Genomic DNA, 26092 nt, shown 5'->3' on the forward strand with positions numbered 1-26092 from the left:
AATAATTTTTTAAAAATGTCTTTGGAAGAAGTCAAGTTGCCATTGCCAAGGTCCTCCCTCATGCCTTTCAGTGTTGGAGGGCGTTCCTCCTCAGAGCTGAGTGGCTTGACAATCTCTCAGTCCAGCTGCCAAGGATCTCAAATTGTCACCTCACCTATCTTCGTGGGTCCTCAGCCCAAACTTTCAGTAAGCCACAGCCCTCCCAAGTCCACCAGAGATATCAGAAACAGTGCTGTCCGAAAATCTTATTTTTATTTAAGCACAAAAATTGAGACATGACATATACATTTGTACATGGAGGAAAATACCAGAAAGTTTACAAAACCCTGGTGGCTGTCATTACCATTCAATGGCTCTAGGGATAAATGGCTGACAGTATGAGGGTAGCCTCAGGAGGGCCCCAGTTCCCAGAGGCAGGAGGCTGGCCATCTTGGTGAACTCCTGCATCACTGACACAAGGTCAGGTTTCAACAGTGATCTAAGTGTCACTGTAGTGACACAGCTGTGGAGTCCCCAGGACAAGTGGAGATCCCTCAGAAGGATGGCTCAGCAGTCCTGCCTGCAGGACATAGTTCTGGGCTAACTTCCTCCAGCAGCCCTAAGAGTTGTAAGAGGTGAGTATTGCTGAAAATGGGGCAGGAATAAGGCTAAGGCAGAGGGGCAGAGTTCCTCAGGAGGTCAGAAGCCAAAACAAACAGGTCAGATGACATCTACCCTCTCAGAAGACTGCCAGAGGCTGGGTAGGACAACTTGAATGACTGTCTTCAGTCCCTCCCAAGTCCCAAGCAACTCCACTCAGAAGTCTGAGAAGAGCTAGTGAGGGCCCCCAGAGGGCACAAGGTGCTATTACACCATGGGACAGCATAGAGGGTCACGACTATTGTGAGGAACACCTGGAGACAATCTGAGGAGCACCTGTGCCCCTGCCCAGACCACAGCTCACCTAAAGTGGAGCCCTGGGCAGGCTTATGAAGCCTAAGCACGAAAGGTGAGACTGTGAAGGCCCCAATATAGGTCAAGCCGGCAGAGGGAAGAAGAGTCCAGGGTGTCTGGGAAATTCCTAGTGCAGTGAGCCCAGGGTTGCCAATGATCCCGTGTGGGGGCATGAACACGCATGCACATGAGTGAATTTGTTTCCAGGGGAAGCAGTCCCACTGCTTCCAGACAAAATCCACCGTCAGAAAAGAGAAGACAGCTTTGTTATTTTTTCTTTTCCCTTGTCCCTGTCCCTTCCTCCCCTTCCCTTATGGGGAAGAGAAAGCTGACTACTGAGGAAGGAACAGGGACAAGACAAAATCCCTGCCAGGTCTGTGCTGGGCAGAACCACTGTGTAAGGCACCCACGGAAAGTGCAGCTCAGAAGGCAGGTGACAGAGAGGCTGGGGTGAGGGAAGGAGAGTGGGGAAGACTAATTCCCCTGGAAGGTTCCTCGGGCAGCAGATGAGGCAGCGCTGCGGAAGGTTCTGTTGCTGAAGATGCCCTGGGAAAACTCTTCCTGAGCCTGCTGGAAGCTGGCTCCTGTTCGGCGGTAGAAGGCATGCACCTAGGAAACAAGGCTGGGGTGAGAAGAGCCCAGAGCAATCCTAGCTGTCAGGGTATTCTCCCAAAGGGGCCCCCAAGTGTTTAACCCTGCCTGCCTGACTGCCCACCCGAGTCTTGGACAAAGGTGTTGGGTTCCTTAGGACTTTAGGGACAAGGAATATTTAGATGTCCACCCAGGAGAGATACCTTTTATTTGTGTTTGCTGTTGGCTCATACCCTACTTACCCGCTGCAGGAGGAAAAGTGAGAGCCCAGCACAGAGGGTAAAGAAGCCAGCCACTACCATCATGATGATGGACACAGGTAAGTGCCCACCTTGCAGGGTAGACAGGGCTGCGAGCCAACCACTATGAAAGGAGAAACCAGGGGTGAGGTAAAACTGAGACTTGGAAGTCCCCAAGAGGAGCACTTCTCCCAAACGGCTGTCTTGGTCACCACCTGGGCATCTCCCTGCAGCACAGGGAGCCTTGTGGTTCAGTGACCTTCCTCTGTGACTGGGATGTGAGCGCTGATAGTGTGAGCCCACACTGCTCCAACATGACCTCTCCTGAAGTCTCAGAGGTGGAGTCACATGGAAATCTTCTGCCCCAGTGAGGTCTAGGAAGGAGATGTGACAACTGCCTTGTCAGGATCAACCAAAGGCTCAATGTGTGCTGCAGACTGAGGGTGGGGACGAAGAAGGCACTGGTTCTGCACAGAGGAATCTGGGACAAGGACACTGACCAGCTGTTTACCTTGTCACCTCAGCTTCCCCCATCAGGACTCTGCTTCTCGTAGTTAGGTCATTCTCACAGCCTCAGGGTCCTTAGCTATAAAGGGCTTATTCTCATGCTGCCTGACTTCAAAACTTACAACATAGCCACCGTAATAAAAACAGCGAGGGAACAGCATGAAGACAGAGCAATGCCATAGGTTTCAGAGTCCAGATACACCTGTTTTTTTAAATTTTATTGAGTTTTATTAAGCTCTACATTTTTCTCTGTTCCCTTCCCTGCCTCTCCCCTCCCCTTCAACCCTCTCCCAAGGTCCCCATGCTCCCAATTTACTCAGGAGATCTTATCTTTTTCTACTTCCCATGTAGATTAGATCTATGTCTGTCTCCCTTAGGGCCCTCATTGTTGTCTAGGTTCTCTGGGAATAGAGAGATTTTTAAAGTTACTTATTTTTATCTTTTCTGTGCATTGTTGTGTCTGTGTGAGGATGTCAGATCCTCTAAAACTGGAGTTACAGACCGTTGTTAGCTGCCACGTGGCTGCTAGGAATTAGCCAGGTCCTCTGGAAGAGCAGTTAGTGCTACTAACCACTGAGCCATCTCTCCAGCCCCAGTCTACTTTTTTTTTCTTTTAAATAAGGGTCCTAAAACCAAAGGGGACAGTGAGATGGTTGGGTGGGCAAAGGTACGTAGTATATTAAAGCTGAGTGCTGTGGCTTATACCTGTAATCTTAGCAATTGGGAGGCAGAGGCAGCAAGATCAGCAGCCTTGTATAGGAGAACTCAGTTGGTAAAGTGCTTACAGCATAAGCATTAAGACTTGAGTTTAGAACCTCAGACCCCATATAAAAAAGCCTATGCTTATCATCCCAGCCAGCACTGGAAAGGCAGAGACAGGCTCAGAATGCTAGTGTGGCCAGCACTTGCCTCACACTCTGGACGTCCTAACTGCTGCAGGGAGGGGATCAAAATAGTGCCACCCTTCCAGGCTCAAGCTCTCAGCCTCATGTCAAGTTGACATTTTTGCAATGTTCCCTGTGCACTGGGGTAGAAAGGAAAACGTCAGCCATCAGCTTTTCTTTTGGAAATTAATTCTGAGCTAAGACGCAGTTAGCCAGGAAACTCAAACCAGCTACATGTTCCAGAATGGCAAGATACCTCTCCAAGGAGGCAGGCCCCATCTCCTGCAGTCACAAGGCCTTGAGAGAAGAAGTAAGATGGGAGCTGAAGATGTTGCTCTACTGGTAGAGGGCCTGCCTAGCATGCACGAGGCCCTGGATTCCATTTTAAGTGCTACATAAGAAACAAAACCAGAAAAAAATGAAACCAAAACCAAACCAAAACACACACACACACAAAAACCAGGTACAGCTTAGAGGCAGAATAATGACCAGAAGTTCATGGTTATTTTGGGATAACACAGTGAGTTTAAGAGAGGTAAGGTGTAACTTTGGCTGCATCAGTCCCTGGAAGCGTGCTGCAGGAGAAAAGTAAGAAGCTGCCATACAGTGCCGGACACAGCCCTAAAGATTTAAGCCTAACTGGCATGGTAGCTCGTACCTGAAATCTCAGCTCTCTGGAGGCAAGCAAGAGGATCACCATGAATTTGAGACCACTCTGGGATATATTATATATAATAAATCCCAGGCTGGAGTGAGACTCATCTACACACCATAGAATGTAGAGAACAAGGAAAGACTGGTAGCTACTGTAGGATAATGGGAAGCTGGCGTATGGCTCAGAGACAGAGGATTGAGTAGCATGCACAAGGTTCTTCTGGGTCTGATCCCTAGAGTCACAAAAAAAGATGACCAGGAAAGAAGGTGTTGTATGGAATTTCCTCAGAAATTGAGACATTCTATCCTATTGGAAGCTCAAGCAGAAAGGTAAAATTCAAAACAGATTTAGGAAGTTCCTGAAACTGACCAGATTCACTAGGGCCCTCCCTGCTAGAGTAAGCAATAAAAGCTGAGAGCCCTCCTTTGCTGAAGGAGCTAAGGTGCAAAGAAGACTCTGAGACCACAGCAGATACCTGGGAATGATGTAGACAGTCACTTAAAAGGACATTCTCCAGCCTGGGGAGCAGCCTGCAGGCTATGCAGTGTGCTCTAGACTCCCAGCTTCATGGACTGTCGCCCAAGCTGGGGTGGGCTTTGGTAATGCAGCTGCCTGAGTTGTTTCTGCTCCAGTCACTATACCTCACCCATATCCTTGTAAGTAACCCTAATAAAACTTATTGGTTCACCAAGCTAGGCTTTGGTGGTATCGGTACTTTGTTGTCATGGATTCCCTATCTGGGGCAAGTAGATGTGTGCTCCGTCTTCCCAGGAGATGTTTCGTCACACAGCAGAGAACCAAGGCAGATCATAGGATACCCTCCACTCTTTCTCCACCATGGTCAAAACAGGCTCTCCAAGAGCCAGAAAATGGCAAGGAAGTTGAATCCTCTATGATACCTCAGATCTTACCTGGTCCCCAAGTTAGGCAAGCCAATCATTTGGATGAAGTAGATCCCTATTTGACAAAAAAATACAAAGAAGAACACGAAGAAGCTGAAAGAGTTGTCAGACCTGTGGAGAGAGAAGAAGTAAATCACAAGCAGGACAGTGAGACGAATCCGTGGGGAAAGGGATTTGCCACCAAGCCTGATGCTCTATGTTCAATCCTGGAACCCAAAGGATGAAAGGAGAGAACTCTCACAAGTTGTCCTATGACATACTTATGTGCACTGTGGCACATACGTATATGTGAATGTACACACACATACCAAAACCACAAACAGATAAACCTAGGGCTCGAGGGATGGTTCAACAGTTTGGAGCACTAGTTGCTCTTCCAGAAGACCTATGATTCCCGGGATCCACATGGTCCCTCACCACTGTCTCTTAATTCCAGTCTCAAGGGATCCAACACCTTCTGGCCTCTGAGGACACTGCATGCATATGGTGCATAGACATTCACACAGGCAAAACACTGACTCATACAGTCTTTAAGGCCTGTGAGTTCAATGCACTAAACTGCCCCCAACACACACACACACACACACACACACACACACACACACACACACCCTGTAGACTTCAGAAGCACGCTGCAAAGACTCCTCAAGAATTAAGGACCTCCCACACTGTGCTGTTTTGTTTTAGGTATAGACAAGGGTCTCCTGAAGCCCCGGCTGGTCTCTTAATTTCCTATGTAATCTTGAACTTCTGACCCTCTTTTCTACACCTCCCAAATGCTGGGAGTATGCCACTAAACCTAGTTTTATGTGGGGCTGTAATAGAACCCAGGCTTTGCACATCCTAGGCAAGCACTCATCAACTGAGCCATATCCTTGGCTTTGACCACTGCATCCTTGAGAATCAGAATACTATGCAAATTCAGGATCTGCCTTGCTGATACTTCCGGCTCTTCATCCCAAGACTTGGAGGACTCCCAGCCTTAAAAGCATCAAGCATGGAAATCCCTAGAGTGTCTTAGAGATACATATATTTATACATATATTTATGCTCACATATTGGCAACAGATCATAATGGTGAGCCACAGCATCTGACATCCAAAGGGCAGCACCTCAAGTCTCAGGAAGGTGCTCCCTCTTCACAGCAACTAAATCCCTGCCTGCCAGTTAGTCGGCCCAGGAACAGTACCACAGCAGGGAGGCTCCCAGTCCCTCTCATTTGCCTGTGTTCATTCATGAACAGGCCTCTAGCTAACCTCACTCACAGGGTAGGCTGAGGTAAATAGCTTTTAATTTGTCTGCTCTGACTCAGTGAGAAAAGGAAAGCAATTTCCCACTACTTTGTTCTGAGCTAGGACTGTGATGAGACCCAGAGCTTGGATCTATCGGCTGCTCCTGGGATGCCAGCCATACCCGCATCTCTTGTACTAGCTCCACTCACCTGAAAGCCTTGTAGATTGGTCGGTACCAACAAAGGAAGGCACAGGGGGTGAAGATCACAAACCAAAGGATGGAGAGGCCAAAGGCCGTTCCATTAGCAGCGTTACTTGTGAACCAGGCCAGGCATGCGAGGAGGTTTAAAAACAGAGTCACTGAATGCACTGAAAGGGGCAAGGAGAGAAAAGAGGTTTGACCCAAGGTGGCCCGAGGCCTGGCTGCCCACAGAGCAAACCACTCCCTAGGAAAGGCCTGCTGTGAAGGAGGCTGCAAATACAGGAAGGGACTTCGGTCTATACTTAGGCAAGATTAGCTTTTAGATCCTGGTTCTCTGGGACCTCACACCAGTGACCAAGCTTTCTTAGGAGGTGACAGTGAGACCTAGGTTTCAGGGATAGATGCGGTAAGGTGCAGACCCAGGGCTCATCCTCGGGGAAGGAAATAACTCTTTCTCAAAGGCCCACAATGAAGGTGCAGAATTTTTCCTCACTGCTGCAATCTAGAGGCCTTTTAATGCGGTGAGCTCTACAGGAACACAGAAGTCTCTGGATAGTCCCTTCTCCCTTTCAAAGAAGTCTAGCTGGCCCTCTTGAGCAGGTTCCCAGACAGGACATAAAGAACCTCCCCATGCCAGCCCAAACACTGGGAAGGACAAAGTCTGTGAGAGGTCTTGACCCCAGGGAGCAAGGCCCAAAGTAAACACAGACATCTCAAGACAATGTCAGTGCACCCCGGAACTCACACATCCAGAGATAGTAAAGCATTTTGCATATCCGCTGGTAGTCAGCAGGGATCTCTGTGGAGAAGTCCTGATAGAAGCAAGGCTTGACGGGGCACCACGACGGCAGGGGCGGCCAGTTGTTGTCTCTCACTGTGTAAAAAGGATTCAGCCTCATCAGTGGCATGGAGGAGAGCACACACTGGCCCAGCTTATAGGCAAAGCAGAGCTTGCAGAAGTGCCCCTACAAGCAGAGTTCAGGAGTCTTGGGGGCTTCATGGACCATGACGTGAGATCAAAGAGGAAGAGAAATACCCAAGACAATGAAGCCCGACTACATCAGAGAGAGCTAAATATCCTAAGTCAGCGATTCTCAACCTTCCTAATGCTGCAAGCATCTGCCTGCTTTTACCTCTTGAATGCTGGGATTAAAAGGGCAAGCTACCACATGCCTTTTAAACTACTTTTATTAGTGACCAGCGCATAAGCAGAACAACCAGGGTTGTCATCATAAGCATGTATAGGGTGACTATACAAGTCAAGCCACCACCATCTTGGGAATTCAGCTGCATCCTGTAGCAAAAGCATTATCCCAGCTGGGCTTGTGCACCATTTACCTCCCCTCATGGAGGGGGACCGGTCAGGAGACCCTCATCTAAGTATCCAGACATTCCCTACCACAGGTCGTTTGCAATTCTGCTTTAACCGCACACGGTCTTCGGGGAGGGGCTAGTCTATAAGGAAGGGGGCTCCATCTACACCGCTACAGGGAAGTCTTCATCCCTGCTGGGTAAGGCTTTCCAGGTGTGGCCTGTTGGAGGAACACCCACACCCCTGGAAGTAACCCCTCACCTATGCTCTGGGAGGAAGCCCAATAAATCTATTGGTTCCACAGAGAGAACTTTGTCATTGGGACCTTGTTTATGTCTCCTTCTGGGAAGTAATTTTAACAACAACATGGAACTCTGGGCCCAGGGAATCAAAGAATTTCAGAGCTGGGAAGGAATGCAAAAATAGCCCATATCTGTCAGGCCTATTCTGCTGGTATCCTAACTTCTGCCTAGACCCAGCACCCACCTTCCCTTCCCTTCCTTCCTTCCTTCCTTTCTTCCTTCTTTCCTTTTTTTGGATGCAGTCTTGCTATATTAGAGCCTTGTCTTGCCTGGAACTTGCAGTGACCCTCTTGCCTCCGCCTCCCACGTGCTAGGGCTACAGATATTGCCACTATGCTAAGCTCCCCAAACCAATATGCTTCCAAAATCAAAAGCTTTGCAAGATCTCCCATGAAGATAGCTCAGTACACTGCCAGGTAGAGGAGGCTAGACCCCAACAGTCTTCTTTACCATGTAAGTTCGCCGCGGTGTTCTGCAACTCTCGCTCCTTGCGTTCCAGCTCAGCAGCTTTCCTGTCTAATTCTTCCTGCTGCCGAAGCAGGCCTGCCTGGGCTGCAGCTGCAACAGCCTAGAGAGGACACGAGCAGGGAACAGCCAGAAATGAGGAAGGAACAGTGTCAGCCCAGGTAGGCCAGCAGAGGCACTTTACCCAGGCAGGAAGAGCTAGCAGGAGGTCTCAGAGGCAGCCCTGTCCAGTAAAGTGTCTCCGGTACTAAGGAATACCATGCAAATGCCTAGGTGATCCACCGCCCACTACCCTTATACCACCTTGACTCCTTGGTCCTTGCCAGGACTCTCCACTTCCTCCCCTTCCCCCATGGCTTGTCTAGTCCCCCATACTGGAGTCCAGGCTAAATTGAATTATATTGTCCTTTGGGTAACACCAAAGGGGAAAGACTTCACAAGAGCCCAACCTGAAGCCAGAAACCCAGAGACCTGAAGCTACAGGGAAGAACCCAAAGCGAGTGTGCAAAGTTGAAACAATGCTAAGCTGCCAGCAGAAAGCAGAGGGAGGATGTGACGCAGGCCACGGACACCAGAGCCCCAGGAATTTACACCAAGGCAACCTTCCTCCCTACTCTGCCCAAGGAGCTGCCTCCTAGGCCCACCTGAACAGTGTCTGGCCATGCCTTGGAGGCAGGCCATGACTATGGCCCTTCTCTGCCTGACTTTCTTGGCAGGCAGGGGCCAAGCTTTATCACCTCTGCAGGCAGAGCAGAGCCTTCTAATGAGGCAGCTCAAGGACGCTCAGGTGAGGCTGAGTAGAACTGGGCCCAGGGTCCTGCTCCTGCTGCTGCCACCACTGTTTGGCCCCATCGTCCTCCTGGAGAATGAGACGGTGGTCCTCCGGAGCAGCCAGTCCACTGGCCATCTCACAGGATGACAATCAGGCATATGTGTACACATTTCACCAAAGCAGTTCTCCAGAGAGTGAAGGCTGCCTCTGGACACTGGGATTAGCACTGACTGTACAGTGTCACAGTGAGGGTTCTAGGCTCATCTCCCTGTGCCGTCACTGGAACAGAGGCAGGGTCTCTGCACCCCTACTGCATCACCCCATGAACATAAATTGACCCTGCAAGTAGGGATTGTCTCACTCCACAGGGTTCTAGGAGCCAGCCTGAAGGCTCCAGGTGCCCAGCCCACCCTCTCGCTCATCTACGCTAGGCCTACCTTTGGAAGCTTTCGCATGTAGCTGTCCCTGGGAATACTATCTCCTCCTAGTAGCATCTGCCTCTCTGAGGGCTCACCCGCTGCCAGGAATCGGGCAGGCAGAAACTTGCTGGCCTGCCTAAGCAGGAGCTGCAATACACAACTCCACTGTGGGCCATGCTCACCAGGGCAGTGAGAAGCCCGGGGTGGGGTTGAGGGTGGGGAGGTGACTGAGGCCAGCATCAGGCACAAGCAGACAAGGTTCAGCAGACCCAGTGACAAGACAAAGGCAAACAGGATGGAAGGCAGGAATAAACGAGATTGAAAAAGAGAGGGGCGAGGGTTGTAGTTTGGTGACAGAGCTATTGTAAGGACCCTGATTCGATTCCCAGTATCACAAACAAAAAAATAAAGAGATTCTGGGACCTAAGAAGGACCTGAAGTGACACAGCAGGGCAAATGCTCTCTGAAGACACCAAAGATGCTAGCCCAGTGAGTAGTGCTTACTTCAGAGGTGGGAGTGGAAGAGTGACGCCATAGGTTGGTTCCAAAGAAATTCACAAGCCACCTCAGGGACAAAGGTCCTTTGCTGCCCCCAACCCTACGGGTTCAACTATGGACCTGGGTGATTCCCACTTGCACAGGAGAAGCCAAAGAACTCTCAACCTGTACCTGGGGTGTTGGCTGTGCAGGCTCCACTGAGGGCTGGAGAACTGCTGGCTGCGAGGGCCCAGGATGTTGTGAGACAGGAACCGTTGTTGCTGCATTTGTCTGTGTGGGGCAAAGGAGGGGAATGAGTGGATTCTACTAGTGGCAAACCACAGTGAGGGACCTGATCTGGGCTCTCTCCTGCAGGTTTTTGGCCAACAAGGCTTAGGCTTAGAGAACAATGACCTCTAACCCATACCCCCTAACCCATACTCTTGGCCTTGCTAGATACAAGGCTTTCCAGCATAGCCCTGTCACAGACTGACAGGAGAACTTCAGTGACTTTCAGTGACGTCTCCATTCTTACCTTACCCCAAGTCCTCATCTGGACTGTCCCTTTGAGGATGTTAACTTCTCCAGAGCTGTTCTTTTTCTGCCATGTTCCTTGCCCCAGACGCCTTGGCACCTCCCACTAGCACACATGCCACTACCTCCCAGAAGACAGCACAACTCAGAGAAAGGACATAGTCACCAACCTCCGAGAAGGGATTAAATTCAGCAAGGCCACCCTGGGGGGCATTGGTCAGCTGGGTCACAGAGGGATCCTGGGAAGGAGAGAAAGAGGCATTAGTTATTGATAGGAGGAAACACCCCTGACCAGAGGCTAGCAGGCAATCCCAAGTCCCAAGTATCCAAGGTTCTGGTCTGCTCTGCAACCAAGTCTCTTCATCTGAATTCTTTACCTTTCTGGAAACAGTCGGCCCCACGTAGGTGTTCTCAGTGCCCAGATCCAGAAGGGGTCACAATATTTAACCCTGGTACTTTCTTCACTTTGGTGGGGAGGGGGTAATGTGGTTGGTGGCAGTAGAGACCTTCCTGTACTGTTTTATTTACTTATTCATTTAAATTAATTTTATTTTATGTATACTGGTTTGAGGTAGTTGGATCCCCTAGAAATGGAGTTACAGACAGTTGTGAGCTGCCCTGTGGGTGCTGGGAACTGAGCCCGGGTTCTCTGGAAGAGCAGCCAGTGCTCTTAACTGTTGAGCCATCTCTCTAGCCCTTTTATTTATTTATTTTTGTTGTTCTTTTTTCTGGCGCTGGAGATGGAACCCAGGGCCTTGTGCTTGTGAGGCAAGAGAACTCAACCACCGAACTAAATACTTTACCCTGTTATTTCTTAGTCTACAGAGAGCATTTTATTCCTCTTGCTTTTTAGAGATGAGCTGAAGGTTCTGGGACGGAAACATGCTGCTGGCTGCCAGCAGTGACTGTTAATCAGGCACACTTGCGAGGAGGGAGAAGATCTCAGATGAAAAGGCCTGGAAAGTGTTTCCTTTTCTTTCTCATTCTTAAAAAAAAAAAAAAAGAAAGAAAGAAAGAAGAAAACAAAATTCCTTATAGTTCAGTATGGCAGTATGTCTGTGATCTCAGCACTCTGGAGGCCGAGGCAGGAGAATTAGGATCCAGAGAGCTCTAGGCCAGCCTGGGCTTACCTACACACCAGCAGGGCTATAGAATGAGAGATCAGGAGATCAGCACAATACTCAAAAAAAAAAAAAAAAAAAAAAAAAAACAAACAAACCAGAAATGGAAATCAGCAGCAGAATACAGACTGCCTGTGTTTCCAGTCTTGCTCCCACCCTCCTCTTTGCTTAGGTGGCAAGACAGTTTGTATTCATCAATCCTGCTCACGAGTATGGGGTTCAGGTCTTGCTCCACAGCCTGCAGGAACTCTGGGAGGAACGCAGGAGAGAGTGTCACTGGCTGGAGTTCGTTCTCAGACCTGCACTTGTTTTGTTTTAGAAGACAAGAGTTTCATATACTCAGGTCAGCCTCAAATTGTAAATGTTGGGGAATATTATTTTAAGGTGTGTTACTTTTGTTTATGTTTCATTTGTTTAACTCTGTGAAGCTGTTTTACTGTGTCTATCTAAAACACCCGATGATCTATAAAGAGCTGAACAGCCAATGGCGAGGCAGGAGAGAGGAATAGGCAGGGCTGGCAGACAGAGAGAAAAAAATGAGAAATTTGGGGGAAAAAAAGAGAACTGGGAAGGAGGACTTCAGGGGCCAGCCCCCCCCCCCCCCCCCAGCCCTGCAGCTAAACAACCAGACACTGAGTAAGTAAGAAAGAAAAGTTAAACAGGAATAGAGAAAGATAAAAGCCCCGGGATAATTTATGTTAAGAAAAGCTGGCAATAAACCAGGCAAGCTAAGGCCAGGCATTTATAACTAAGAATAAGCCTCTGTGTGTGATTTATTTGGGAGCTGGGTGGTGGGCTCCCCCAAAAGTAAAAAAAAAAAAAAAAAAAAAAAAAAAAAAAAATCCAAAAAGTCAGAAGAGTAAAACTTTACCCAACACGTAAAGACCAGGATGGCCTTGCTCTTCTGATCCTCAGATCCTCATGAGCCCACCTCCCAAATGCTGGGATTACAGGTGTGTAGCATCACACTTCGCTCTATAGACCCAATTCTTAAATACTGTGACGGTGTCATAGACACTGAGAGCACGCCCCTCAGCTCACAGGTGTGGAAGACACTGGTCATGGTGAATTGGCAGGAGCTTCCTATTTTGAAACTTAATGGAGCTAAGTGTCAGCACCAAGAATGGCCTCTGGCTTTTCTATACAGGAGATCTATCTTCCCACGGGGACCAGCAGCGCCTAGGATAAAGCTGTGCCTGAGCACCCCAGTGCCACACCCTGAGTGGAGCACCAGCTGGAATCACTGGAATCACAGCTCATCTTAGGGACCCTGTACCTCCTTTCAACATCCTCCACCAGACTGCATCCTGTCTGTTGGACACACACCTCTGCTTTGGTGACTCCTGCAACTCAGTGTGACAAAGTGAGGCTCTAGTGGTCACTAAAGGCCACGGGGACTGGTCCTGAGGTTATTCCTACTAGCCGTCTTCTCTCAGGATCAGTCGGCCTGTGGGAGGCTCTGGCTAGGGTCTACCCTGCTTGCAAAGCCAGAAGATACATACCAGTGCAAGCAAGCCCAAGTCACTGAAATCAGACCCCAGTCAAGGAACTGGCTAGTACAGTCTGTCACAACAGGACACAGGAACCAAGGGGCAGCTCAGGTAGCAGTTTCAGGAGCTGGCGCATACACACCTGGCTAAAGTGTGAATGTTTGATAGGCAGCTTGAAGCTCAAGGCAAGGTTCCATTTCTATCACAGGACAGTCAGGTAGCAGATTCTTTAGGGTGGTGATGAGATGGATGGGACTACCCTGTCCACAGAGTCTCCCCCTCCCCTTTCTCTAATGTCCTCAAGGTATGGCCCTGGGGCCCTAACCAGGCTCACCCTAACTAGTGAGCTGGGAGTGCTCTGCAGCTGGGGCCTCTGGGTCTGGCCCATCCTTCAGGCTCCCTGGGGTTTGCTGAGGGGCCTGTGAGCCACACTGTAGTGTGTCTTTGTTCCCAAGCGCTGCCTCATGCCAGGGAACCTGCAAGACAACAGAGGCCTCTTGCCTGGGACCAGATGAGACTAACACTGTGACATATGGGGACTTCTCCCCTAAGGAAACCTGAGCTGTCCCTGAGAGAAGCTGAGGTTAGATGAGGACAGGGAGGGGGTGAGGACTAAGGGAAGGTGACATTTCCTAAATGTCTACTATGTGCCAGGCTCATCACGTAATGACATTACTGTGAATTCTATTCACCCAGAACCGATCAATGTGTCACATCACTAGGAAGTTATTTGCTATTTATTTTTGAGAAACTTACTCCATATTGCCTTACAGAATTCACTATCTACAGATCCCTTAACTCCACCCCGACACAAGAGTCTCTGTTGCAGCTCAGGCTGTCCTGAAACTCAGTATTGTTTACCAGACTGGCAGCGAACTCGAACCTTCTGCTATGGCCTCTCCAGAGCTGGGATTACAGGTATGTGCAACCACACCTAGCTGGGCAGTGACTCAGCTTCTCTCCTTTGTTTCTATAATGTATTGATGGGCTGACGAGATGGCTCAGTGGGTAAAGGCGATTGTCACTTTGAGTTTAATCCTCGAAACCTACATGGTGGAGAGAATGAACTCTCTACAAGTTGTCCTCTGACCTCCACACATGCAGATATGCAGGTAAAAGGAAGAAAGAGGAGCCAGGTGGTGGGGGTGCACACCTTTAACCCTAGCACTCGGGAGGCAGAGGCAGGCAGATCTCTGTGAGTTCAAGGCCAGCCTGGTCCACAGAGTGAGTTCCAGGACAGCCAAAGATACACAAAGAAACCCTGTCTCAAAAAACAAAAAAAAAAAAAGCCGGGCGATGGTGGCGCACGCCTTTAATCCCAGCACTCAGGAGGCAGAGGCAGGCGGATCTCTGTGAGTTCGAGACCAGCCTGGTCTACAAGAGCTAGTTCCAGGACAGGGTCCAAAACCACAGAGAAACCCTGTCTCGAAAAACCAAAAAAAAAAGAAAGAAAGAAAGAAAGAAAGAAAGAAAGAAGGAAATATTCATTATATTTCATTCTGTAAAGACTTGATATAGATACTCTGGTCATCTTTTGTGTTTATGGCTCTACTGAAAAAGACAACCACAGATTTCCTCATATAACCTCCACCACAGCCATATGAGAGACATAGACGGGACAGCTCAGTGTGGGGCTGGTAGCTCAAGATCCCTGGGGCAGGAGACTGGAGATGGCTGGGAGGTTAGGAGCACTTGATGCTCTTCCAGAGAACCCACATTCAATTCCCAGCACTGACATGGTAGCTCACAGCCACCTGTAACTCCAGTTCCAGGGAATTTGATGCCCTCTTTGACCTCCTCAGGCCTCATACACATGGTACACAGGCCTACACACAGGCAAACACCATGTACATTATGTCTGAGTGTGACTCCGGATCCAGGTCTGACTCTAGCGATAGGACAGTAAGCCTGAGACAGCAATGCTGCAGGACAAACAGAAGATTATCAATTACTATGTGGCTAAAGTAAACGACCCCTGTTCCCAAAAGGCATGAGCAAGGGCTTCCTTCCTAAACTTCAAAGAGCTGGATGTTGGGGCACATCTTCAGTAAGTCACAGGTAGAGCCTTCTCATGTAAGGGTCACACTGACGAGCCCGAGGAGGACCATGAGCTTTCACTCCAAGTCACAGAAATGACATTACCAGCGTCAACTTTTCCCACTCACCAAGCACCAGTTGGCTCTTAAAGGGGTAAGCAGTTATTTAGAAGAATGGCGAGGTCCAAGCACACCTACACGGAAGATGTAACCTCAAGCCCCCAGCTGCTCAGACTGGAACAGCACTTTTACTGATAAGAGGGAGCAAAGCTAAAGTTAGTTCTTTACATTCAGTGGACAGCTACAGTGTGAGTTCACAGTCTGGCGGACTGGTAACTGAGACAAGTAGACACATGCCAAGAGTATACTGGGGTGAGGTACAGAGTGATCGACAGGGAAGGGTTGGGAGGAAGGTGGGTGGGACAGTTAGCTTTAACTGTGAACTTGCTTCAACTTTATAATCATCTGGGGAGTCTCTCAATTAGAGACTCTCCACACTGGGTTGGTTTGTGGGTTTGTCTGCGGGAAGGTTATCTTAAGTTAATGGATATGGGAAGCCCCAAACCACTGTAGGTGGCTCCATTCCCTGGGCAGCCAGGGAACCCCTGAACTATGTAAGAGTAGAGAAATCAAGCTGAGCATAAGCAGTGAGCATCTATGCCTTATATGCTCTTCGTTCTTAACCGCAGGCCTGAAGCCTCTGTTTGAAGTTCCTGTGTTAACTTCCCCATAATGTTGGACTGTAATGGAATTCTAAGTCGAAATAAACCCCATTCCCCCCTAAGTTGCTCCTTGCCAGAGTCTTTTATCACAACAGAAATGAAACTAAAGTAGTGGGGTTCCCAAAAGAAAGGAGGGAGGCAAGCAAAGGCCCAGAAGATCAAGGCCAGCGGCGGGTAAGGAGCATTTCCACTGCAGTAGAGTGTGAGGGCCCTGGGAGAAGCGTGGCTGGGCTGGGGCTTACAAGGCCCCTCTTCCTGGTTTGGAGGGAAATCTCTTTGTGTGTTTCTTATTTCCCGATTAGCTCTGAGCCTCACTGACTTCCCTGCTTTCCCGTTATATGCCGCACCCAAGCTCCTGGTGTGAGACTGTTCCAGACTCCAAAGTAGCACATTAAACCCTCGGGTCTGGCAGGGCAGTGCATACCTGTAATCCCAGCATCATGAGGCTGGCAGGAGGAATACTACAAGCTGAGGCTACGGACATCGTGGGTGTGAAGCCAGTCTAGGCCACACAGCAAGACCCCGTCTCAAAACAAAAGAACAAAACGAAATATCCTGAAGTCATACAAAAAGGTTCCATTCTGTAAGTGTCAAATTAGTTTGGTCAAGTTAGTTTCGTTAGGCCGGCAGGAAAACACACAAAACATAATGCAACAAGACTGTGGGAAGTATGGTGGTCTCTTTTCTGTCTCCCAAAGTTCATAAAATGTGATAATGACACTTTGACCTCAAAATACAAGGGCTAGAGGAGGGACATGTTGAAAAAATAATTGGGATGTAGCTCATTTTGGTAGAATGCTTGCTTAGCAAGTATGAAGCCCTTGGTCTGATCTTCAGCACAGCATACACAGGGCAGGATGGCATATGTCTGATGGGGGAAGAGTCTTCTGTTTTGTGTTAATTTCATTGGTTAAATAAAGAGACTGCCTTGGCCCTTTAATAGGACATAAAATTAGGTAGGCGGAGTAAACAGAACAGAATGCTGGGAGAAAGAAGCTGAGTCAGGGAGTCGCCATTGTTCTCCCACTCCAGACAGATGCAGGTTAAGATCTTTCCTGGTAAGCACACCTCGTGGTGCTACATAGATTATTAGAAATGGGTTAAGAGGCTGAAACTAATGGGCCAGGCAGTGTTTAAAAGAATACAGTTTCTGTGTAATTATTTCTGGGCATAAGCTAGCCGTGTGGGTGGCCGGGTGCCAGGGGACGCAACCTCGCCGCTCCTACTACAACATACGTCTGTAATCTCAGCACAGCATACACGGGGTAGGATGGCATACATCTGTAATCTCAGCACAGCATAAACTCTAGTGGAAGCAGAATGATCAGAAATTCAAGGTGAACACCATTAATCCCAGATGGAGCTCTACAAATTTGAGGACAGCCTGGTTTATCACAGTGAGACCCAGTCTCAAAAAGTAAACAAATACACAGGCCCCCATGATGTCACATGCCTGTAATCCCAGCACTTGGGAGATTGAAGCAGGGAGATCTGCCTTGAATCTGAGGCCAGCTTTGGCTATATGATGGTAACAAGATCCTGTCTCAAAGAAGGTGTGGGGGGAGCAAGCATTTGAGAACCTATCTGAAGGGCAAGGCAACCCTGGGTCATGTTCCCTGCCACTGGTAGTGATGTCCAGAGTGGACTCGAGAAGGACACAGGAACTTCTTGGCCCTGAGACCCCTCCTATGGGCACGGTCTTCTTAACTTATGCTACTTGCCTTCTCCCCCCACTTCCTGCCCATTCCCTACACAAACCAATTCATGAAATGCTGTGGCGGGGCCACCAAGAGAAAGCCTTGTCCATGGCCCTGGAAGAAGCCGTGCAGAGCATCAAACCTGATCACACGGAGCCCATGTGAGAGTAAAGGCAGCAGTGTCACGCGGGAGCTGGGAGCGTCAAGACCGGAGTCGCTCCTTAACTGGTATCAGATCACCTACGCTTTAAAATGAGCGATGGTGGTGCACGCCTTTAATCCCAGCACTCGGGAGGCAGAGGCAGGCGGATCTCTGTGAGTTTGAGGCCAGCCTGGTCTACAGAGCTAGTTCCAGGACAGGCTCCAAAGCCACCACAGAGAAACCCTGTCTCGAAAAACAATAAATAAATAAATAAACAAACAAACAAACAAATAAATAGAGTGTGCTTATGTTCTGCAAGTGAGAAGGCTGTACTCAGGTATTTTGCTTGGCTAGTTTTCTTTTTTAGAGACAGGGTCTCACTGTATAGCCCTGCTGGCCTCCAGATCACAGGATTTACCGGCCTCTGCCTTTTGATTACTGGGGTGGGGTTAAAGGTATGGGCCACCACATTTGTCTCAATTTTCAGTTTTGTATTGTTTACTCATTAATGTCTTTCTCTTTCTTTCTTTCTTTCTTTCTTTCTTTCTTTCTTTGTTTCTAATTTGCGGGTGACCCTGGTCTCCTGATTCTCTTGCCTCTACCATCCAAGTGTTGAATTATGAGCTTGTACTACCACACCCAGCCTGGAAGAAGGTTATGGAGCCTTAGAGGTAAGAGTGTAAAGAGAACAGCCAGGAGTATCAGGAAACCAGCCTGACAAGGGGAAGGCCAGACTGGAGCAGTTAGGACTTGACCTCAGTGGAGGGGGACACAGTCACAGGAGTCTGAGCATTCTGGTCATCATGAGGGACATGCAATGTTCAGGAAGGGCAATGTCAGATCATGACTGCTGGCATGAATGGGTTAAATTAGGGGGCAGCAGTTCTGCATGGAGGAGTCTGAGACTCTACAGACCTGGAGGAGATATCACAGGCTCAGGAACTCAAAGCTGGTTAAAATGGAAAGGCTGCCAGGAGACTGCTTTTTTCAGGCTGTGTGGGAAAGGAGAGGCCCTGTGCAGATTCTGGACCACACTGGAAGTATCTGTGGAGAGATCTGGCTGGCATGTCTAGAAAGGTGTGGATGGAAGCTGGAAGCGTGTCGGAGCCTGAGAGTCAGCTGAGGACCGAGCTACACAGCCAGGATCTTTGGGTGAGGGTGCTATTCTGAGGCTGCTGAAGCGGAGGCAGAGAGTGGAATCAGGTCCAAGACAGTACTCAGAAATACTACATGGAGAAGACAGGAAATAAAAATAGCCTGAGATAAGCCAAAGTTATCAGAGAGATCCTGGAGAGAGTCAAGCCAGGCAAGTGTGTGTCACAGAAGCAGCAGACAGCCCCAGGGGCTCAGAGAGAGATCAGGTACGGTGTGTGGTGGACGGGTACTGGGCATGATCATATTGCCTGCAGTCTCAGTACTCAGGAGGTGGAGGCAGAAGGATCAAAGTTCAGGTTCGTCTTTGGCTCTAAGTTGAGGTCCAGGCCAGACTGGTCAAATTGAGACATTGTCTTATGGGAAAACAAAAACAAGCCAGGCATGGTGGCACATGCATTAGCTCTTGGGAGGCAGGTGAATTTCTATACGTTCTAAGATGACCTGGTCTACACTCAGATCCAGGCCAGCTAGGAATACAAAGAACAATTGCTTTGGAGCCATGGCCATGAAGCTGTCTAATCTGCCCACTTTTCTGAGTCCTCACGCAGAAAATCCTAACTTCCTTCTTCTTTTCTCTCTCTTTCTTTCAAATGCTGGCCAGAACGTAAGCATGTTGTCTTACAGCACAGGGCCAGCTCCAGACAGCTGCCCAGGAGAAGCTGTCCTCCTGCCTTAATGCATTAAGCCCACTTTGGGCTCTCACCACATGGCTGCTTGCCGACCTGCCTTGATAAGCATACCAGTTTAACTAAAAAGGCATGGCTGTCTTCCTCTTCGCCGCGTCCCTCTTGCTGGTGGCTGCCATGGTTTACAGCTCATTTGCCCTGTTATTTCTTTTTAACTCCAATACAATTGTCAGAGAGAGAGAGAATAAGATCTGAGACTGAAGCAGTCCCCTGGGTGACAGAATACAGAGGTGACATCTTAAGAACTGAATTTTGGCTCTTGCTGTCCCTTCATCCAAAATCCCGCATCTTCTCATTTGCCAGACTTTCTGCCTTCCACCCCAGCCCCTTTCTGGCACACGGCTCTGCTCTTCCTCCCGAGATCCCTCACAACTTACTCCCCTGTCCTCATCCTGCCCACAGAATACTGTCCTTGTCCATACGCATTAGCTCTCAGCTTTGCCAACCACAGACTGCGCACTCATTCACCTTGCTCTCTGGCACCAGCAGGTGGAACAGCAGGGCTTCTGGTGCGTGTAAAGGTGTGAGCAACTCAAGGGGGCACCTGATGGCCCTGGGCACGCCTTGCAATGTGGACAGCACCCTTCTCTGAGTGAGTCTGTTCTGGTTAAATATTACCATCCTCTGAACGAATGATAATCCTATGCAGAGTGACTCCAGAGAAAATTTAACAAGTGTAGGGGCCAAGTTCATCCGAGTCTCTAGCCCAGTTCTAACACCCCCCCCCCAGCTCCAGGTGCTAAGCATAAAGGTGGGAATGCCTCCACCTGGGAACCTGTCTGGAATTGGCCTTAAGCTGTGAGACACTTGCCATTTTCAATTTTTCCTTACAATTTTTTAAATATTTCTTTTTATTTCATGTGTACAGGTATTTTGCCTGTATGTAGTCTGGGCACCATGTGCATGCATGATCCCTTTGGCGGTCAGAAGAGGGTGCTGGATTCCCTGGAGCTCAGGTTGCAAACAGATGTGAGTTGTCAACACGGGTGATGGGAATCAAACCAAGGAGGAACAGCCAGGTCTTAACCACTGAGCCGCTGCTCCAGACCCATTTTTAAATCTCTCAAGACAATGCTCCTGTTCTACAGTAAGTAGTGGTGCACACCTGGAATCCCAGCACCTGGAAACGGAGGCAGGAAGATTCAAGGACAGCCTCAGTTCCACAGCAAGTCTGAGGCCAGTCTGGGATATATGACCCCTAACTCAAAAAAGAAAAGAGAGAAAGCAAGAGAAGGAAGGAAAAGAAGCAAGCAAGAAAGAAGAGAAAGAAATGAACGAAAAAGAGAGAGAGGAGAGAAGAGAGAGAGAGAGAGAGAGAGAGAAAGAAAGAAAGAAAGAAAGAGGAAAAATTATATCAGGTCTAGTTGTGATTCTGAGAATTCCCAAAGGCTGGAGGACCCTCTCTGGGAAGTGGCACAGGCCTTAATGTCTATGGACTTAGTGTCCTGTAACTGTTCACACAAATCACATTTCTGCCATCATTTCCCACAGGAGAGAAATATCCTGCATCCCTGAAAAGCAACCACGGCACTGAGATTATCTTTAAACTGCAAGGAGGCAATGTGTAAAAGAGAGATTGTGTGAACTGGCAGCTCCAAGCCCTGAAAGACTGCCTCTGTTCCACACACCACCCCTTCCACACACCCTCCCAGGCCAGCCTCCTCGGCTGTAATCTGACAGAATGCTCGGAGGAAAGCAGCCCTGGCATTTGCTTGGGTGGTCTGATTTCAAGTGGATTGCTGGGGTGGGGGGAAAGACATTACAATGATGCCTCTTTTTAGTTTTCCACCTCTGCATCACTTGACAAGACTGGTGAGAAACATCTGTGAACAGACAGCCTAGAATTGTTCCAGTGCAGGGACCCAACAATCCAGAATTAACAGAGGAACCAGGGTGCGCCGACGGAGGTTGTGAAATCATTAGGCTTGCCTTGCAGCTTCCTGCTTCCTCCTAGGAGTTTGGTAAGCCTCTGCCACACTCCGGGGATTTCACTTTCCACTCAGAACTCCTTTTGGCAGGGCAGTTTTCTAATGATTTCAGTTATACCTATATGCAAGGAAAGGATTCATGGAAGCCTGTGATTACACTTTGAGGTGGAGGAAGTAGGGGCTTCATAAAGAACCTGGATAAAGGGTTGGGGAGATAGTTATCAGTAAATGGATGTCTTTGCAAGTGTAAAAACCTGAGCTGGGTACTTTGTTTTTCAAATATGCATCAGTGTTTTGCCTGCATGAGGATGCCGGGCCCTCTGGAACTGAAGTTCCACACAGCTGTGAGCCGGGTATTGACCCAGGGTCCTCTGGAAGAGCAGTCAGTACTCTCAACCACTGAGCCATCTCTCCAGCCCCACAACTCCCGTTTTAAAACTTTTTTTGAAAGAGGGTCTCACTGAGTATCTCTGGCTGGTCTGACACTCACTCTGTAGACCAGGCTGGCCTCAAACTCACAAAGACTGCTTGCCTCTGCCTCCACAATTCTAGGATTAAAGGTATGGTAACACTCTCAGCCAGAACTCATATTTTTAAAAGACAAAAAGTCAGAAGTAGGGGCTGGAGTGGTGAGGAGTGCTGGCTGTTCTTCCAGTCCCTAGCACCCACATCAGACGGCTCACAACTACCTGTTAACTCTAGCTCCAGGGGATCTAGTGCCTACTTCTGTGCCCTCCTCCCTTGGGCACCAGCATGTATATGGCTCACATGAACACAAGCACACATCACATATTTACTATTTGTAATCCCAGTCCTGAGCAGTACCAAGTCAGGCAGATTCCTGGGCTCACTGGCCCGGCCAGCCAAGTTCTAGACCAGTAAGAGATGGTCTCAAAAAGAAAAAGAAGGTTTTGCTCTGTTTAACTTCCATGGCTATCTAGGACAGCCAGGGCTACATAGAGAAACCTTGTCTCAAAACAAAACTTTATATGAAGGGGTCAAGTATGGAGTCAAAAACCTTTAATCCCAGCACTTAGGAGGTAGAAGCAGGAAGAACCATGTGAGTTGCAAGTCAGCCTGGGCTACATAGGAAGACCCTATCTAACACACACACACACACACACACACACACACACACACACACAAAATCTATAAGGGGCTGCCCCAAGGCGGAGCACATGCTCAAGACCGAGTTTAATCCTCAGCAACAACAAAACCAAACATCAATAAAATCTGTCCTCCGCCATCCCTTCACACAAAGGATGACGAGACAGCTCAGCAGGATGATCGTCACTAAGCCTAACTACCTGAGTCTGAGTCCTGTGACTCATGTGGAAGCAAAGGACTCACTCCTGACCTCTATCCTGCAACACAGCATGAACATGTACAACAAATGTAAAACTTTTGGGGGTGGGGGATTTTGAGACAGGGTTTCTCTGTGTAGCCCTAGCTGTTCTGGAACTCGCTCTATAGACCAAGCTGGGCTCAAGCTCACAAAGATCCACCTGCCTTTGCCTCCCGAGTGCTGGGTGGGAATAAAGGCGTGAGCCACCACTGCCAGGCAATGTTAAACATTTTTAAAAGTGCCAATTGATGACCATTACCAGCATTCTCGTTTCAGGAAAGACAAGGCTGCTCTCTGGCAAGGTGGCCCGTACCTGTTCATCCCAACACTTGGGAGACAGAGGCAAGATTACTGCAATAGCCAGGCCAGCCAGGGCTACATAGTGAGACTCTGTCTAAAGAAAGAAAAGTAAAAAGGTGACAAGCGTGACAATACCACAGCCTTACCTTAGCTGATCTCAAATAACCCCAAGACAAAAATGTATCAGATTCGAAAGTCTTTAAAACTGCACCCCACGGGCAGTGAGACCCAGGTCTAGATTCTCCTGTAATGCTAATTCTGGCACACTGTTGGCTCTAGCACGTCCCAGCCTCACTGGAGTCTTGGCTTCTGTAAAGCTGAGATCTTAGAATCGATGTCTAAGAACATTTACGGTCCCCTGTCAGCCACAGACTCCAAATAGTAAGTATATTTTTGCAGTCCACCATTATATGGTATGACAAAAAAAGTCTGTTCTCCAGACTGACTAGGAGTGACAATCTGAGTCTGTCACCTCTCCACCTGCATGTTCCTGAGCTATGAGCCAACACCCTGAGCAAATGAAACTGGGTTCACACCTAGCTATCCAAGGACTACACCCTCCCAGTGCCCTAGCCCTGGCAATAGGGAAGTGGCGTACACCATCCTAAGTTCTGAGCAGAAGCAGCTCCAGGCATCAGATGCAAGGCTGCTTGCTTCGCCTCACACAGCTTCGTGCCAAGAGTGGAAAGTCATTCCAGAATGAGGGGGAGCATATCAGTTAGCCAGGCTCTTTTCTTCCCACAGGATTCCCCTCCAGATGTTGCTGATTTGCTGGCCAACAGCTGCTTCCTGCCCCACCATATCCTGAGGCTGCCTGGAAAAACTCTTATTTGAATGCAATGCAGAAGTTACTTTCTGTCACTTCTAAAATTACTATCACGCTTTGCCCAATCATTTCCACCAGAGATGCCGAAGAATCCTGCCCAGTGCTGGCCCTGGAGAAGATCCTGCTGCAGTGTTGGACAGCTGACTGCCCCTGATAGCAGCAGAAAATTTATTATTCTGACAGAAGAAAACTGAACAAAGAAACATCATTGCATACCACATTCTCCAAAAGGCTAGTAGATCCTTGCTATATATAACCCAGACTCTAGTGTTACAGAGCCATTCATCATGAAATCAACGGAGTTCACACAAAACATTAGCAGGAAAACTGCAAACATCCTTTCCCTACTCATTAATAGAGGCTACTGCTTGCCTTAAATAAGAAACATTAAGCTAAAAGAGGAATACTCTAAATTCCCCAGTGGAACAAGGAATGAACTACCAAAATCTGCCTGTGAGTTCCTATCAGCTAGGTCACCTTGAGAAAGAAGCAAAAAATTTCCACTCTCAGCCTGGCTGGGTGTGGTGGCACAAGCTAGTTATGGCTCTACTTGGAAGGCAGAGGAAGAACTCCAAGTTCAGGACCAGCGTGTACACATAGCAAGTTCAGAGCCAGTCTGTGATACATAAAGGGCCAGGGATGAAGCTCAGTGCTACCCATTATGCTCAGTGGTAGAGGATTTGCCTAGTATGTGCAAAGTCGTGGTTCAATCCCCATCACTGCAAAACTTCAAAACAACAATAAATTCTATTCTCCTGACTGCATGACTATCTATCCAGGGCACCTCTGCCTTTTCTTTTCCACCTTTGGAAGGATCCATGGTGGGGAAGCTCAAACGACTTCTCCAGCACCTGCAGGAAACTTTGAAGTTGCAGATGACCAAAATAAAATAGCAGCAGGATGAGGCTGTGAGCCTACTGACACAGGAGAAACAGTGGGCTCGGAAATCACCAGTCAGCACAAGCACCCTTCCCTCAAACTGGTTTCGGGCGGACATGAAAGAAGAAGCACAAAGGGCCCCGTTGCTGCTGACGAGAGCTCCCGTCCTTCAGCAAAGACAAGGTGGCATCCCTGTGTTCTCCACTCAAAAGTTTGGCTTTAAGTCCGAAAACTGTTGTATTCTTGAATGTTCCAAAGGTCAAGCCAGCAACCACCCTTGCAGATTTGCCAAACTAGTGTACCTTGTGCTCCAAGGTCCTTCACCAACACCCCACCCCACCCCACCCTGCAACCCTCTCTTAGTGGCCCAAACTCACTCCAAACAAAGCCCTTGGTCAACATGTAGAATTTTTGACCGAGACCACTTTCTGGCTTGGGCTCTCTACCCTCCCTCGGTTTTCTTTCCTTGTAAACACCGGGGACTCTCCTGTACTTTAGACACTTGCTTCTCTAGTGCTGCTGCTGCTGGGGCGTTGGGTTATCTCCACCCCACTAGACTTCTACTTCCTCATTATGTTTCAGTGACCCTTTCTCCTACGATGACTCAAGACAGGTGGATTCCCAAGACTGTAGAAATATCACAGCCACACTCTGCTTCCCTTCCTGTCTCTAGGACACCTCCCTAAGGATAAGACCGTGCCTGCTGGCCTTTCTCCATCAGTGTCCAGTCAGAGCGGCTACATCCCGGGGTGCAGTAAGAGCCCACTTCTTTCCTTGCTGCAGCGCCCCGCCCCCTTGCCGCAGTTCCACCTGTTGCAAACTCCCGCCTCCATACAAACTATGATAGGCCCGGCTTCATATTCCATTCTCCCATTGGGCAGGCCATCCGTCCCTCCTACGCCACGTCTCCCGGCTCTGGCGAAAGAGGCCCAGGCCGCGGCCTTTGGCCCTAAAGCAAGTTGGGGGTTCTACCTGGAAGGGGTTTACATCCACTGGGTCCGCGAAGGGGTTAGTGTCGAAGGCCGACATGGTGATCGGGGGCCGGCGGGCGATCTCCGCGAGCGCTACTGCCTTAGAGCACTCAGACCCAGCAGCACTCAGTGTAGACCCTCCACTTCCGGGAGCGAGGCAGCCGTTCTGGCGCAGGCGTAGGGCTCTCTGCGGGGGCGTGGTCCTGTGTCGTCACAGAGGTCCGCTCCGCCCCCTGCCCAGCCCACTGGAAAGCGATGGATAAGCGTTCTGTTTCCATCTAATTATTTTTTTTCTGCCAAGGTGCGGGAGGTAGATCCCAGCGCCTCACGGATGATAAGTCAAGCGCTGTAGCCCTGAGCTACATTCC

General features: G+C 49.0%; 1 protein-coding gene across 1 annotated transcript; it reads right to left on the reverse strand.

The window, feature by feature from the left end:
- Window positions 1–233: 233 nt before the first annotated feature.
- Scamp2 (secretory carrier membrane protein 2) lies at window positions 234–25899 on the reverse strand. Its single transcript, XM_041647466.1, has 9 exons — window positions 25726–25899; window positions 10597–10665; window positions 10085–10183; window positions 8210–8327; window positions 6891–7019; window positions 6153–6312; window positions 4721–4822; window positions 1767–1887; window positions 234–1542 (listed from the first exon to the last, which is right to left on the reverse strand). The coding sequence occupies exons 1-9, from the start codon at window positions 25780–25782 to the stop codon at window positions 1408–1410; spliced, it is 990 nt and encodes a 329-aa protein (XP_041503400.1). The 5' UTR covers window positions 25783–25899; the 3' UTR covers window positions 234–1407.
- Window positions 25900–26092: the final 193 nt, after the last annotated feature.

Source organism: Microtus oregoni, unplaced genomic scaffold (assembly GCF_018167655.1).
Source record: "Microtus oregoni isolate MIOR12 unplaced genomic scaffold, Mior012 000179F_ref0000403, whole genome shotgun sequence".
Classification (NCBI taxonomy): Eukaryota; Metazoa; Chordata; class Mammalia; order Rodentia; family Cricetidae; genus Microtus; species Microtus oregoni.

What these genes read in the sequence shown, in the direction of transcription:
- Scamp2 (XM_041647466.1), bottom strand. Translation starts at nt 25,782, where the DNA reads ATGTCGGCCTTCGACACTAACCCCTTCGCGGACCCAGTGGATGTAAAC. An exon ending in TGGATGTAAACCCCTTCCAG is followed by an intron (nt 10,666 to 25,725) that starts GTAGAACCCCCA and finishes TCTCCTTCCCAG; the next exon opens with GATCCCTCTGTGACCCAGCT. An exon ending in CCAATCTACAAGGCTTTCAG is followed by an intron (nt 4,823 to 6,152) that starts GTGAGTGGAGCT and finishes CTCTCTCCACAG; the next exon opens with GTCTGACAACTCTTTCAGCT.